Source organism: Bombina bombina, chromosome 3 (assembly GCF_027579735.1).
Source record: "Bombina bombina isolate aBomBom1 chromosome 3, aBomBom1.pri, whole genome shotgun sequence".
NCBI lineage: Eukaryota > Metazoa > Chordata > Amphibia > Anura > Bombinatoridae > Bombina > Bombina bombina.
Window position 1 is genome coordinate 297,565,225 of NC_069501.1, and position 16,528 is coordinate 297,581,752.

Consider the following 16,528-nt stretch of genomic DNA (forward strand, 5'->3'; position numbering starts at 1 on the left):
ACAATAGGTTCCTATAAAAATTATGTATGTGTGATCCCCTTTTAAAACCATATTTAAAAGATGGCCATGCTGTTAGTGAAAATCATGACAGTGCAAGTGTGACTTACAGTCAAATGTTACAATAAAAATTAAATACGCTCCATTTGTCAGGCTCCTGAAGTGATTTTTCCTGCAAATCCCTAAATCTGTACAGGATATCACATACTGAACACATATACATATGTTAATATGCCCCATTTTCACTGTATAAAGCATCTACAATAGGAATTAATAGAGCCTCAAAAGGACAGGAAACCCACATTTGTGTTTTTCGTTATTCAGAGAAAACATACAATTTTAAACAACTTTCCAATTTACTTCTATTATTTAATTTGCTTCAATTTCTTGGTATATTTTGTTTAAGGAGCAGTAATGCACTACTGGGAGCTAGCTGAAAGCCAATGACAAGAGGCATATATGTACACCCACCAATCAGCAGCTTCAGAGACTACCTAGGTATACTTTTGAACACTGGATACAAAGAAAATCAAACATATTAGATAAATAAATTGGAAAGGTATTTAAAATTGCATGCTCTATCTGAATCATGAAAGAAAAGAAAATTGGATTTCATGTCCCTTTAATAAATCAATACTATGTTTGCTAGACCATTAGAATGCCTCCTTCTGCCATTTCAGAGTGTTTTACATATGTGCAAGATAATAGATTATTTTCAAATAGCAGAGAAATAGTTTTAACAATGTCCAAAATGCCCTAAGTCCTATCAAGTGTGCAGAGGTGTTGTATTAGCAATGGCAACATTTTGAAACATGACTCGAAAATTGATTTTTATCACTGAGAACTTTTTTGGTTCAATAGGAGAAATAGGGCTGTTATCAAAGATTTGAAAACCCTTTTATGAGTGTTGGAAAGAGCTTACAACATGCTATTATCATCGTGTTGGATTGAAAAATAGCCTATTACTACAGAAACAGAGCAAAAAAAGTCACAGTAGATAGATTGTGATCAAGGCATTAATTAGCAATCATAAGAAACCGTCCTTCTACTGCCTTAAAGGGACACTCAATCAAAATTAAACTGTCTTGATTCAGATTGACATGCCATTTTAAACAACTTTCCAATTTACTTTCATTAACTAAATGTGCACAGTCTTATTATATTTAAACTTTTTGAATCACCAGCTCCTACTGAGCATATGCAAGAATAAGTGTGTATGCATTTGTGATTGGCTGATGGCTGTCACATGGTACAGGGGGAGTAGAAAAAGACATAACTTTTAAAACTGTCAGAAAAAAAAATCTACTACCCATGGGAAGTTCAGACTAAGTGCTATTGCATTGTCTTGTTATCTTGCATTTGTTGATTATGCAAATCTACTCCTTGCTCCTGGTATGGGGAATCTTACCCTCTCTGTTATACCACTCAACAGAGAAGATCAGCTTGTCTAAAGCAAACGATGGCCGCCAGCAAAGTGAGAAAGGAGTGGTGAGCGCAAAAGGACTGCACTGCGAGAAAATTACTTAACGATCTCCCTTCGTGACAACAAATGATTTTGACCACAATTCCCCTGGGAGTGTTACATTCTGCAGCTCCGTACTCTCCTATGCCCCTTTCTTACAAGTTTCACCTTATGAGGGGAATAAAGGGAAATAAATTCCCTAACTTCTTGAATAAAATCGAATCACCTCACTATGTGGAAATAGTGAAACGATCATCGGAGTTAATGGAGGAACATTGAATGATCACAAGGAAGAGCAAAATTGAACACTTTAAAGGGACATTGAACACCTCTTGATGTTCCTGCTAATAGTCTGTGGGCTATGTGAGTGCATAAAAATGTCTTCACTTACTTTAAGATGCACCCACTCTACTATACTTACCAGCTGCAGAAAATACTGCTTTCAGTAGAAATTCCATCCAGTGCTGTGCAAGCAACATCACAAAGGAGTACAATGAGGACCTGACAGGAGGAGGCTAAGGGACAAGTCCCTGTGACACCTGTAACTGGCTGACCCCACAGGAGAAGGCTAAGGAACAGATCCCAGCGACACCTGTGGCAGGCTTGTGACTAACTCCCAAAGAGTGTTTTTCTTGTCACTACTCAGTACTCTATTCCCCCCTCTCTTCTATTCCTGGCTCTGTTGGGGAAAATAGCTCTCAAGAAGGTCTGATAATCCAATTCAAAGAAGAATCTATATCAACTCTATTCTTCACATTTTTCCTGTGGAGGCAAAGATAAGGCTGGGATACCAAAGAGGCGTGAGAGATTAAAAGATATTGTGTTTTTGAGTATCTCTGACTCCTCCTAGTGGCCAGGAGTTGAATTCCCAGGAGTAATGGATTGTGGAGTCTCACCACCTTAATGCAAACAATTAGTCATCTACATTTTCAAAATGCAGCAAATTGCCTAAACCAGTAGGGAGTGTCGGAAAAACATTCAAAAGTATGAGTTCAATGTCCTTTTTGTTTTATTATAATAATAATAATAATAATAATAATAATAATAATCATCATAAACAAAAAATAATAATCTGTTTTTGTTTTCTTAAAATGGAATGCATAGCTATTATGAAAGCCAAATTGAACTTTATTTAACTGAACAAGTACACTATTATTGCAGTACTGGAAAGTAATATAATATATAACCAAAGATCTATGTGATCAAATTTAAAAGTCAATGAATAAATATCTGAAGGGTAACTGCATTTTTCAACTCTTTTTAGTGATAGTTATGATCTCTGATGGAATTCTATGTTTTAAATTGTGTTATATATACCGTGGATACTCTGATCCCCAGAAGAAAGGTTTCTGAAGCTCCCCAGCTGGAAATCCTGTAATTACACAAAACAGAGAGTTTACAAACACTTTTATCCTACATAGCTGAAGGTGCCACACTTTACGGAGTTAAACAAATACTTGTTTATGAAGTCTGTCAATTTTATCCATATGAGCATGTAGTACAAGTTGGATATTGTAATGATCTTATGCTGGATCAGAGCTTAGAAACCATTTATTAGAGAAAAAAAAATTTTATAATATGAATTTAAAGGGACATGAAACCCACATTTTTTCTTTCTTGATTCAGATAGAGAATACAAATTTGAAACAACTTTCCAATTTACTTCTATTATCTCATATGCTTATTTCTTTAAATATCCTTTGCTGAAGAAATAGCAATGCACATGTGTGAGTCAATCACATGAGGCATCTTTGTGCAGCCACCAATCAGCAGCTACTGAGCCTATCTAGATATGCGTTTCAACAAAGGATATCAAGAGAATGAAGCAAATTAGATGATATAATAAAACTGGAAAGATGTTTAAAATGTCATGCTCTTTCTGAATCATGAAAGAAAAAAATTGTGTTTCATGTCCCTTAATCATATTTGTTTCTATTATGAGACCATGATATCACACCAGGTAATAGGACAATTGAAATGACATATAAATATTGTAATCTATTGGGTAGTTTTAGAGATTTACAAGAACAAGGATAGACAATCTAGGGTCTAGGATACAAATAGGGTCCCCTGTCTGTTTTTGTACGGCCTGAAAGCAAAGAATGTTTTGTTTTTAGATTTTTTTTAAATACTTGAAAAATAAATATTAAATAATATTTTGTAACATTTCTGTGAAATTTCAGTGTACATAAAATAAAGTTTTTTTGGAACACAGGCACTCTCATTAATTTATATATTATCTATGGCTATTTTTGTACTACATCGTTAAAGCTGAGTAATTGTGACAGAGACCATATGTAGCACTCTCATTGCTTTGACACTATTCCTAACTCAAAGGAAAGTAATGGTAAAAATAAATAAATAGAAATTTTAAAAAGATAGATAATCCCTTTATTACCCAATCTCCGGTTTTACATAGCTAACACTGTTATATTAATATACTTTTACCTCTGTGATTACCTTGTATCTAAGCCTCTGCAGACTGCCCCCTTATGTCAGTTCTTTTGACAGACTTGAATTTCAGCCAATCAGTCCTGACTCATAAATAACTTCACAGGAGTGAGCACAATGTTATATATATATATATATGTCGCACATAAACTAGCAGTGTCAAACTGGGAAAAACTGTCCAAATACACTGAGATAAGAAGTGCCTTCAACTGCTTAGAAATCAGTTTATGAGTCTTCTTTGGTTTATATTTCAACAACGAATACCAAGAGAATAAAGCAAATTCGATGATAAAAGAAAGTTAGAAAGTTATTTAAAATTGCATGCCCTATCAGAATTCTGAAAGTTTAAAGGGACAGTCTACACCAGAATTTTTATTATTTAAAAAGACAGATAATCCCTTTATTACCCATTCCCCAGTTATGCATAACCAGCATATTTATATTAATATACTTTTTACCTCTGTGATTACACATGAACTAACACCCTCTAGTTGTGAAAAACTGTCAAAATGCATTCCGAAAAGAGGCGGCCTTCAAAGGCTAATAAATTAGCATATGAGCCTCCTAGGTTTAGCTTTCAACTAAGAATACCAAGAGAACAAAGCAAAATTGATGATAACTATACATTGGAATTTTGTTTAAAATGATATGCCCAATCTGAATCATGAAAGTTTGTTTTTGACTAGACTGTCCCTTTAATTTTAACTTGACTGTCCCATTAAAGGGAATCTCATTATAGCAAAAAAATTTAACACAAATGAAACATGAAAATGAGACTGAAACCAGTTTTTTCCAAGTGACTCGTGTTTTTGTATATATTTTAAATTTCCTTATTCTAAATTTGTAAACATTTGTTTTTTCTCTTGTTAAAGGGACATGAAATACAAATATTTTTCTTTCATTATTCAGATAGAGCATACAATTTAAACAACTTTTCAATGTACTTCTATTATAAATGTTGCTTCATTCTTTGGGTATGCAATACACTACTGGGAGCTAGCTGAACATATCAGGTAAACCAATTACTAGAGGAAATTATGTGCAGCCACCAATCAAAAGGTAGCTCACAGTAGTGCATTACTGCTCCTGAGTCCACTTAGTTATGCTTTTCAACAAAGGATAGCAAGAGAAAAAAAACTAATTACATAACAGAAGTAAATAAAAAGTTGTTTAAAATCACATGGTCTATCTGAATCATGAAAGAAAATTTGGGGTTTCATGTCCCTTCAAATAAGTTTTTAAACCCTATCCTTAAGTGTAAAATTGCTCCAAAATAGACATCCAGACAAAATTTCCCTTTTCTATTATGTTTGTAGAATTGTTGTTAGTGAAATAAAATGCAATTTGCAAATTCACTTTTGGTAGACTACAATTAAAATATACAGAATAAATTGTCATCAGATAAATACTACATTTTTACATCTAGTGTGTGTCCCCTACTGGACAAATATCATTTAGCAAATTTCATTCAAATTTAGGGGACATCCTAAAACATTTAATGTGAAAATGGCTTAATGTAGCTTAATGAGTAAAAAAAGTGGCCAAATGTTAATCAATTGCTGCATAATTTTGCACAACCCAAGATTTCCACTATCCAAGCCTATCCTAGAAGTTTCATGGATTTTGGAATTCCACAAGGCAAATGAGTGACATTAAGCTTGTTTTTTGGGGAGCTTAATGTGGCTTAACGTACAAAATTGAACTTAAATGTTAACCAATTTCCCCCAAACGTATCACAATACATTAATCTATCTATTCAAACATATCCTGAAAATTTCAGGAGATTTGAAAAAACATACCAAAAGTTATTCACATTTAACTATATTTTTACAATCCTAAAACATTTAATGTGAGCAGCTTAATGTAAAAAGAGCTTAATGTACCAAAATTCACCTAAACATCGATCAATTGCCTTGAAACTTGGCACAAACTCAATTTGTTACTTTCCAAACCTATCCTAGAAGTTTCATGGTATTTGGTTTCCCACAAGGCAAATGAGTGACATTAAGCTTGTTTTTTGGGGAGCTTAATGTGGCTTAACGTACAAAATTGAACTTAGATGTTAACCAATTTCCCCCAAACTTACCACAATACATTAATCTATCAATTCAAACATATCCTGAAAATTTCAGGACATTTGATAAAACATACCAAAAGTTATTCACATTTAACAATTTTTTTACTATCCTAAAACATTTAATGTGAGCAGCTTAATGTAAAAAGAGCTTAATGTACCAAAATTCACCTAAACATCGATCAATTGCCTTGAAACTTGGCACAAACTCAGTTTGTCACTTTCCAAACCTATCCTAGAAGTTTCATGGTATTTGGTTTCCCACAAGGCAAATGAGTGACATTAAGCTTGTTTTTTGGGGAGCTTAATGTGAATTAACGTACAAAATTGAACTTAGATCTTAACCAATTTCCCCCAAACTTCTCACAATACATTAATATATATATTCAAGCATATTCTGATAATTTCAGGAAATTTGATAAAACATACCAAAAGTTATTCACATTTAACAATTTTTTTACAATCCTAAAACATTTAATGTGAGCAGCTTAAAGGGACACTGAACCCAAATTTTTTATTTCATGATTCAGATAGAGCATGACATTTTAAGCAACCTTCTAATTTACTCCTATTATTATTTTTTTTCGTTCTCTTGCTATCTTTATTTTAAAAGCAGGAATGTAAATCTTAGCAGCCAGCCCATTTTAGGTTCAGCACCATGGATAGCAGTTGCTTATTTGATGCTTTCATTTACCCTCCAATAAGCAAGCATAACCCAGGCTCTCAACCAAAAATGGGCCGGCTCCTATGCATCATATTCCTGCTTTTTAAATAAAGATAGCAAGAGAACTAAGAAAATTTGATAATAGGAGTAAATTAGAAAGTTGCTTAAAATTGCATGCTCTATCTGAATCATGAAAGAAAAATTTGGGGTTTAGTGTCCCTTTAATGTAAAAAGAGCTTAATGTACCAAAATTCACCAAAACTTCAATCAATTGCCTTGAAACTTGGCACAAACTCAGTTTTTCATTTTCCAAACATATCCTAGAAGTTTCATGGATTTTGGTTTCCCACAAGGCAAATGAGTGACATTAAGCTTGTTTTTTGGGGAGCTTAATGTGGCTTAATGAGTAAAAAAGTAGCCAAATGTTAATCAATTGCTGCATAATTTTGCACAACCCAAGATTTCTACTATCCAAGAATATCCTAGAAGTTTCATGGATTTTGGTTTTCCACAAGGCAAATGAGTGACATTAAGCTTGTTTTTTGGGGAGCTTAATGTGGCTTAACGTACAAAATTGAACTTAGATGTTAACCAATTTCCCCCAAACTTACCACAATACATCAATCTATCGATTCAAATATATTCTAAAAATTTCAGGACATTTGATAAAATATACCAAAAGTTATTCACATTTAACAATTTTTTTTACAATCCTAAAACATTTAATGTGAGCAGCTTAATGTAAAAAGAGCTTAATGTACCAAAATTCACCTAAACATCGATCAATTGCCTTGAAACTTGGCACAAACTCAGTTTGTCACTTTCTAAACCTATCCTAGAAGTTTCATGGATTTTGGTTTCCTACAAGGCAAATTAGTGACATTAAGCTTATTTTTTGGGGTGCTTAATGTGGCTTAACGTACAAAATTGAACTTAAAGGTTAACCAATTTCCCCCAAACTTCTCACAATATATTAATCTATCTATTCAAACATATTCTGAAAATTTCAGTAAATTTGATAAAACATTCCAAAAGTTATTTGCATTTAACATTTTTTTAACAATCCTAAAACATTTAATGTAAGCAGCTTAATGTAAAAAGAGCTTAATGTACCAAAATTCACCTAAACTTCAATCAATTGCCTTGAAACTTGGCACAAACTCACGGCTAGATTTAGAGTTTTGTCGGTAACGACCCGCGTAGCTAACGCTGGCTTTTTTCTGGCCGCACCTTTAAAATAACTCTGGTATTGAGAGTCCACAGAATGGCTGCGTTAGGTTTCAAAAAAGGAGCGTAGAGCATATTTAACGCAACTTCAACTCTCGATACCAGAGTTGCTTACGGACGCGGCCAGCCTCAAAAACGTGCTCGTGCACGATTCCCCCATAGAAAACAATGGGGCTGTTTGAGCTGAAAAAAAACCGAACACCTGCAAAAAAGCTGCGTTCAGCTCCTAAAGCAGCCCCATTGTTGTCTATGGGGAAACACTTCCTACGTCTGCACCTAACACCCTAACATGTACCCCGAGTCTAAACACCCCTAACCTTACACTTATTAACCCCTATTCTGCCGCCCCTGCTGTCGCTGACCCCTGCATATTATTTTTAACCCCTAATCTGCTGCTCCGTAAACCGCCACTACTTACATTATCCCTATGTACCCCTAATCTGCTGCCCCTAACACTGCCGACCCCTATATTATATTTATTAACCCCTAATCTGCCCCCCACAACGTCGCCTCCACCTGCCTACACTTATTAACCCCTAATCTGCCGACCGGACCGCACCGCTATTATAATAAAGTTATTAACCCCTAATCTGCCTCACTCCCGCCTCAATAACCCTATAATAAATAGTATTAACCCCTAATCTGCCCTCCCTAACATCGCCGACACCTAACTTCAAACATTAACCCCTAATCTGCCGACTGGAGCTCACCGCTATTCTAATAAATGTATTAACCCCTAAAGCTAAGTCTAACCCTAACAACCCCCTAAATTAAATATAATTTTAATCTAACGAAATTAATTAACTCTTATTAAATAAATTATTCCTATTTAAAGCTAAATACTTACCTGTAAAATAAATCCTAATATAGCTACAATATAAATTATAATTATATTATAGCTATTTTAGGATTTATATTTATTTTACAGGTAACTTTGTTTTTATTTTAACCAGGTACAATAGCTATTAAATAGTTTTTATTATTATATTTATTTAATAGCTAAAATAGTTAAAATAATTACAAAATTACCTGTAAAATAAATCCTAACCTAAGTTACAATTAAACCTAACACTACACTATCAATAAATTAATTAAATAAAATACCAACAATTACCTACAATTAAACCTAACACTACACTATCAATAAATTATTTAAATACAATATCTACAAATAAATACAATGAAATAAACTAACTAAAGTACAAAAAATAAAAAAGAACTAAGTTACAAAAAATAAAAAAATATTTACAAACATTAGAAAAATATTACAACAATTTTAAACTAATTACACCTACTCTAAGCCCCCTAATAAAATAACAAAGCCCCCCAAAATAAAAAAATGCCCTACCCTATTCTAAATTACAAAAGTTCAAAGCTCTTTTACCTTACCAGCCCTGAACAGGGCCCTTTGCGGGGCATGCCCCAAAGAATTCAGCTCTTTTGCCTGTAAAAAGAAACATACAATACCCCCCCCAACATTACAACCCACCACCCACATACCCCTAATCTAACCCAAACCCCCCCTTAAATAAACCTAACACTAAGCCCCTGAAGATCTTCCTACCTTATCTTCACCCTGCCAGGTTCACCGATCCATCCTCGGAAGTCTTGATCCAAGCCTCGGAAGTGTTGATCCAAGCCCAAGCGGGGGGGCTGAAGAGTGACGTCCATCCTCGGGCTGAAGTCTGGATCCAAGCGGCGACTGAAGAAATCCATCCTCGGGCTGAAGTCGGAAGTCCATCATCTGGATGAAGTCTTCTATCAAGCCGAATCTTCAGTCTTCTTTCTTCTGGAGCGGAGCGGAACCATCTTCTTCCAAGCCGACGCGGAACATCCTCTTCAACCGACGACTGAACGACGAATGACGGTTCCTTTAAATGACGTCATCCAAGATGGCGTCCCTCAAATTCAGATTTGCTGATAGGATTCTATCAGCCAATCGGAATTAAGGTAGGAATATTCTGATTGGCTGATGGAATCAGCCAATCAGAATCAAGTTCAATCCGATTGGCTGATCCATTCAGCTAATCAGATTGAGCTTGCATTCTATTGGCTGTTCCGATCAGCCAATAGAATGCGAGCTCAATCTGATTGGCTGATTGGATCAGCCAATCGGATTGAACTTGATTCTGATTGGCTGATTCCATCAGCCAATCAGAATTTTCCTACCTTAATTCCGATTGGCTGATAGAATCCTGTCAGCCAATCGGAATTCGAGGGACGCCACCTTGGATGACGTCCCTTAAAGGAACCGTCATTCGTCGGGAAGTCGTCGTCGGAAGAAGATGGGTGCGCGGTGGAGGTCTTCAAGATGGAGCCGGTCCTCATCGGATGAAGATAGAAGATGCCGCTTGGAAGAAGATGGTTGCCAGTCCGGATCTACTCTTCTTCCCGGATAGGATGAAGACTTTGGAGCCTCTTCTGGACTTCTTCAGCCGTCGGATGATGGATGTCTAGCCCCCGCTTGGGCTTAGATGAAGATATCGGAGCCAGGACGGATCGGTGTGATACCCGGTGAGGTGAAGACAAGGTAGGAAGATCTTCAGGGGCTTAGTGTTAGGTTTATTTAAGGGGGGTTTGGGTTAGATTAGGGGTATGTGGGTGGTGGGTTGTAATGTTGGGGGGGGGGTATTGTATGTGTTTTTTTACAGGAAAAAGAGCTGAATTTCTTGGGGCATGCCCCGCAAAGGGCCCTGTTCAGGGCTGGTAAGGTAAAAGAGCTTTGAACTTTTGTAATTTAGAATAGGGTAGGGCATTTTTTATTTTGGTGGTCTTTGTTATTTTATTAGGGGGCTTAGAGTAGGTGTAATTAGTTTAAAATTGTTGTAATATTTTTCTTATGTTTGTAAATATTTTTTTATTTTTTGTAACTTAGTTCTTTTTTATTTTTTGTACTTTAGTTAGTTTATTTCATTGTAGTTATTTGTAGGTATTGTATTTAATTAATTTATTGATAGTGTAGTGTTAGGTTTAATTGTACGTAATTGTAGGTATTTTATTTAATTTATTTATTGATCGTGTAGTGTTAGGTTTAATTGTAACTTAGGTTAGTATTTATTTTACAGGTAATTTTGTAATTATTTTAACTATTTTAGCTATTAAATAGTTCTTAACTATTTAATAGCTATTGTACCTGGTTAAAATAAATACAAAGTTACCTGTAAAATAAATATAAATCCTAAAATAGCTATAATATAATTATGATTTATATTGTAGCTATATTAGGGTTTATTTTACAGGTAAGTATTTAGTTTTAAATAGGAATAGTTTATAAATTATATTTAACTTAGGGGGGTGTTAGTGTTAGGGTTAGACTTAGCTTTAGGGGTTAATACATTTATTAGAATAGCAGCGAGATTCGGTCGGCAGATTAGGGGTTAATAATTGAAGTTAGGTGTCGGCGATGTTAGGGAGGGCAGATTAGGGGTTAATAAATATAATATAGGGGTCGGCGGTGTTAGGGGCAGCAGATTAGGGGTACATAGCTATAATGTAGGTGGCGGCTCTTTGCGGTCGGCAGATTAGGGGTTAATTATTGTAGGTAGCTGGCGGCGACGTTGTGGGGGGCAGATTAGGGGTTAATAAATATAATATAGGGGTGGGCGGTGTTAGGGGCAGCAGATTAGGGGTACATAGCTATAATGTAGCTGGCGGCGGCGTGCGGACGGCAGATTAGGGGTTAATAAGTGTAGGTAGCTGGCGGCGACGTTGTGGGGGGCAGATTAGGGGTTAATAAATATAATATAGGGGTCGGCGGTGTTAGGGGCAGCAGATTAGGGGTACATAAGGATAACGTAGGTGGCGGTCGGCACATTAGGGGTTAAAAAAATGTAATCGAGTGTCGGCGATGTGGGGGGGCCTCTGTTTAGGGGTACATAGGTAGTTTATGGGTGTTAGTGTACTTTAGAGCACAGTAGTTAAGAGCTTTATGAACCGGCGTTAGCCCAGAAAGCTCTTAACTACTGACTTTTTTCTGCGGCTGGAGTTTTGTCGTTAGAATTCTAACGCTCACTTCAGCCACGACTCTAAATACCGGAGAAAGATCCCATTGAAAAGATAAGATACGCAATTGACGTAAGGGGATCTGTGGTATGGAAAAGTCGCGGCTGAAAAGTGAGCGTTAGACCCTTTTTTGACTGACTCCAAATACCGGCGGTAGCCTAAAACCAGCGTTAGGAGCCTCTAACGCTGGTTTTCACGGCTACCGCCAAACTCCAAATCTAGGCCTCAGTTTGTCACTTTCCAAACCTATTCTAGAAGTTTAATGGATTTTTGTTTCCCACAAGGCAAATGAGTGACATTAAGCTTGCATTTTGGGGAGCTTAATTTGGCTTAACGTACAAAATTTTACTTAGATATTAACCAATTTCCCCCAAACGTCCCACAATACATTAATCTATCTATTCAAACATATACTAAAATTTTCTGGACATTTGATAAAACATACCAAAAGTTATTTACATTTAACAGTTTTTTACAATCTTAAAACATATGGGGGCTTATTTATCAAAGCGTCAATGTCGGTGCGTTCGCAGGCGTCAATATGCTCGCCAGACATCGCTGCCGTGGATCCACATACAATGCTCTTATTTATAAAAAAAACACGTCAAAAACACATGCGTCAAGTATGGTGCAATGAGCATCGGACTGTTGTTAACTAACAGTCATTGAAGTTGCAGTTATTCAGGTTTTTCCCAACTTTATTTAGACCATTTCATTACTGTCCATGAACAAGCACATTTCTCTAAAGCTAATCTTTTATTTATCATCTGTTAATGTCCAAGAAATAGCTTGATTTATACCTCAACATATATATCTCATAGAAAGTTATTTTTATATTTATTTGTTATATGATACTTTCACATAAATTAATGTGTATTTGTATTTCTAGAAGTCATGATATGCTTTTATCTCATGTTATTTTTTTATAAATGATTTTTAATGCTAGAATTTGTACATATATCTTTGCACATACTTGTGTGTGTGTGTGTATATATATATATATATATATATATATATATATATATACAGTATATATATATATATATATATATATATATACTGTATATACAATAAATAAAAAGAGAGAAGCGCTCAACCTGAGAACGAACAATAGCATAATAGCTTGTTCTATGGCTAGTTACCACCCAAGAAGCAGCCTCTTTTTGCACAACATGTGCCTTTCACAGAGAAGAACTTTCCTGAAGCATATCAGTCTGATCATGACTTCACAGTACAGTCCAGCCCCGAAATACCAGGCAATCCCTCTCTGAACGAGAGATACAGCAAAACCCCAGACGTAAGTTTCGGCCTATTGTGGGCCTCGTCAGTGAGGTGCAGCCTTATCCCTCTAGGTACACTGAGCAACGGGTCCATGTCTGGATTCCTGCATCACACATAGGGAGTCTTCCCTAAGTGTCATAATTTGCATATATAGATATAGTTGTGTGTGTTATGTCAGAAATCTTTTGCACAATCACAAAGAAGGCAGGATCCAGCTTTGGTGTATAATAAAATCCAATTTTATTAGGTTTGTTTAAAACGCCAAACAGGCTACAGAAACAGCACAAACAGAGTAGGTGTGTGAGCGTGACACCAGGGCTTACATGTTTCGGCCCGCAGCCGTAATCATAGCCATAGGTGTCATGCAGGTGAGTGCATACTTAAAAAGGTAATAGTAAAATGTGATTGGACAAGAATACAAATTCGAAATACGCCCACACTCCACAGGTAGAAAGGGAATTAACCCTTGTTTCCCCTGATATAGAACAACACGTGTAAATACATTAGCAGATCAATATATGTACAAAATAGTATAATCTCCAAAACAACATTAGTAAATGATATGAATGTTAGAAATGTTAAAAACACTGGCCATATAGACCTCACAGAATACTATGTAAATATAAGAATAGAAGATATACACATATAATGTACTGCACTTAATGTACTATACTTCAGAATACGGTACAAAATGTATAATATGTTTACCTCATAACACTTAACACTTCAAATACACAATCTTGTATAGTTTAACCCCTGCCTACCAGATAAATAATAATAGAATATGTAATATAGTATCAATGCACCTTAATTTTATAAATATATAATAGTGCTAGTGGCTGGCTATGGTACTATATAAACCTTATAAATTGTGTATTAGAGGATAAAATAGGAGGATATGGGGAGAAACATAATATATAGTTCGGTTATGAATGAGAGTCAAAAAGGATGTGGAATATAAAATTAAATAAAAATGAAAATGTAAAAAATGAAAGTAAAAAACGCTGGAATGAAGTGTATGTGCTCAGTATGATATATGCCCTAAAAGTACGGTCCTAGATGGCTGATACTAGGAAAATGTAAGAGAAATATATATATATACACAAACATCACAAATATAGCATAGTAATATCCTGATGATGGGCAGTAGTGCTTAAGGATATTTGTATATACATATACACTACTCCATATAAGGGCCACATTCAAGTGAAGGTATATAAACCCATAATTGCAGTAATACCAATAGTTGCACAGGATGGTAATTGGATAGTGCCTGAAATGTATAATATGTTATACTATATATTATATAAGGCATGGTGGACATTACAGCAGGGCTAGCTAATGTGGCTATTCCCAGAAATTAATTAAATCGTATCTGGAGTTTAATCCTAAAGGAAGTCTAGTTTTTAACGTATAAATCCAATATACTTCCCTTTTGGCAAGTATATTCTCTAAGTTGCCACCCCTCTTCGGCACCTTGGCTTGTTCTATTGCCAGCCATTTAAAAGAATTTAAGCTACATCTGTGTTTAGTGGCAAAATGTTGAACCAGAGGTGTACTTGACGTGCCTTTAGTAATTGTGGAAAAGTGTTCTCTGATACGTGAATTGATGTCCCTCGAGGTTAACCCTACATACTGGATATTACATAAGGTGCATATAATAATATATATGACATCCGTACTTTGGCAATTGAGGCAAGTTTTAATGGGATATGTCTGACCAGTTGTTGTAGAGGTAAATTCTTTAGTAACCCAAGCAAAATCACAGGGTTTACACTTTTTATGGCCGCATTTAAACATGCCTAAATGTTGTAGCCATGAGCTAGTAGGTTGTAATGTCTGTTTGAGTTCTGTTGGCGACAGCATAGATGCTAGTGTGGGGCTTTTTCTGTATGAACACCTGACCCCTTGTTTCACGGTGTCAATCAGCTTATCATCAGCTGCCAGTAGAGGGAAATGTTTCTTAACTATATTACAAATCTGTGAGTATTGTGTACTGTATGTTGTCACAAAGTGTACACCTTGAAAATCACTGTGAGTTTGTTTGGGTTTGTCTTTCAAAAGTTGATCCCTATCTAGCTTGTCCACAGCTGATCTAGCTTGTTTGATGTGTCTGCGTGTATATTTTCTTTCTTTAAGCCTCTTCTCAAGGCAATCAGCCTCCTGCACATAATCCACAGTGTTGCTACAGTTCCTCTTTAGCCTAGAAAATTGGCCCTTTGCAACAGCATATGATGTATTTTTGGGATGGCAACTGGAAGCGTGTAGGAGGGTGTTGCCAGAGATGGGCTTGCGATATACTTTAGAGGTGATTTGTCCACTACTTTCTCCTGTAAGGCATAGGTCTAAGTAATTAATAGACTTTGTGTCTGTAACGTAAGTGAAACTTAAGTTTAAATCGTTATTATTAATCATTTCCATGAAAGACAATATATCTACAGGAGACCCTGACCAGATAAAAAGAAGGTCATCTATGTAGCGTTTAAAAAAACAAATATGTGATCTGTATGGGTTACTGTGGTCAAAGATGTTGTCTAGCTCCCATTTGCCAAGAAATAAATTTGCATAGGAGGGGGCGTATTTCGCCCCCATGGCCGTTCCACATCTCTGAACATAGTATTGCCCTTCAAAGGTGAAAAAATTGTGAGTCAAAAGAAATTCTAGGATTCTCAGAACGTAGTCTTGGAAATCAGGTGTGTATTCTGTATGTGTAGTCAAAAAATACCTAACTGCCTCAATACCTTTATTATGTGGAATTCTGGAATATAGAGAAACCACATCCACTGAAAGCCAGTGATAGTTTGTTTGCCAATTTGTGTCCGTTAGCAAATTGAGTACATGCTTTGAATCCCTGGTATATGAGGGTAGTTGGTTAACCAGAGGTTGTAAAATGGCATCAAGCCACTGGGACAATCTTTCAAATAAGGAGTCTATGCCGCTAACTATTGGGCGGCCCTTTACATCAGTTAATGATTTATGGACCTTGGGGAACATATGGAACACTGGGATCCTAGGATATTTGACATAAAGATAGTCTGCTGTATTTTCATCCAAAAAACCATGTTCCACACCATCATCTAGGATACCACATAGGAGTTTCTTATACTCATTTGTTGGATTTCTGGGTAAGAGTGAGTAATCAGAAGGATTACTTAGCTGTCTGAGAGCTTCTGACACATAATCTTTCCTATCAAGGACTACAATAGTGCCGCCCTTATCTGACGGTCTAATCACAAGATTTGGTTGTTGTTGTAATGACCTGAGTGCTTGGGATTGTCTTTTGGTCAGATTATTTGCTGTACTATCTATAGTCTCCTTCAGTTTCTGTAGGTCTGCCTCTACTCGTGCGTGGAATGTCTCTATTATTGGC

The 16,528-nt window shown here is 35.9% G+C and overlaps 1 protein-coding gene across 3 annotated transcripts in view; it reads right to left on the reverse strand.

Annotated features, from left to right (window-relative positions):
- The window catches only part of PHEX (phosphate regulating endopeptidase X-linked), a 564,226-nt gene that overhangs the window by 70,047 nt on the left and 477,651 nt on the right, over positions 1-16,528 (reverse strand). For all 3 annotated transcript variants that reach the window (XM_053706372.1, XM_053706371.1, XM_053706373.1), the window contains one exon: positions 2,777-2,831. In XM_053706372.1, the coding sequence (XP_053562347.1) occupies positions 2,777-2,831 (55 nt within the window). The remainder of the gene's footprint in view (positions 1-2,776; positions 2,832-16,528) is intronic.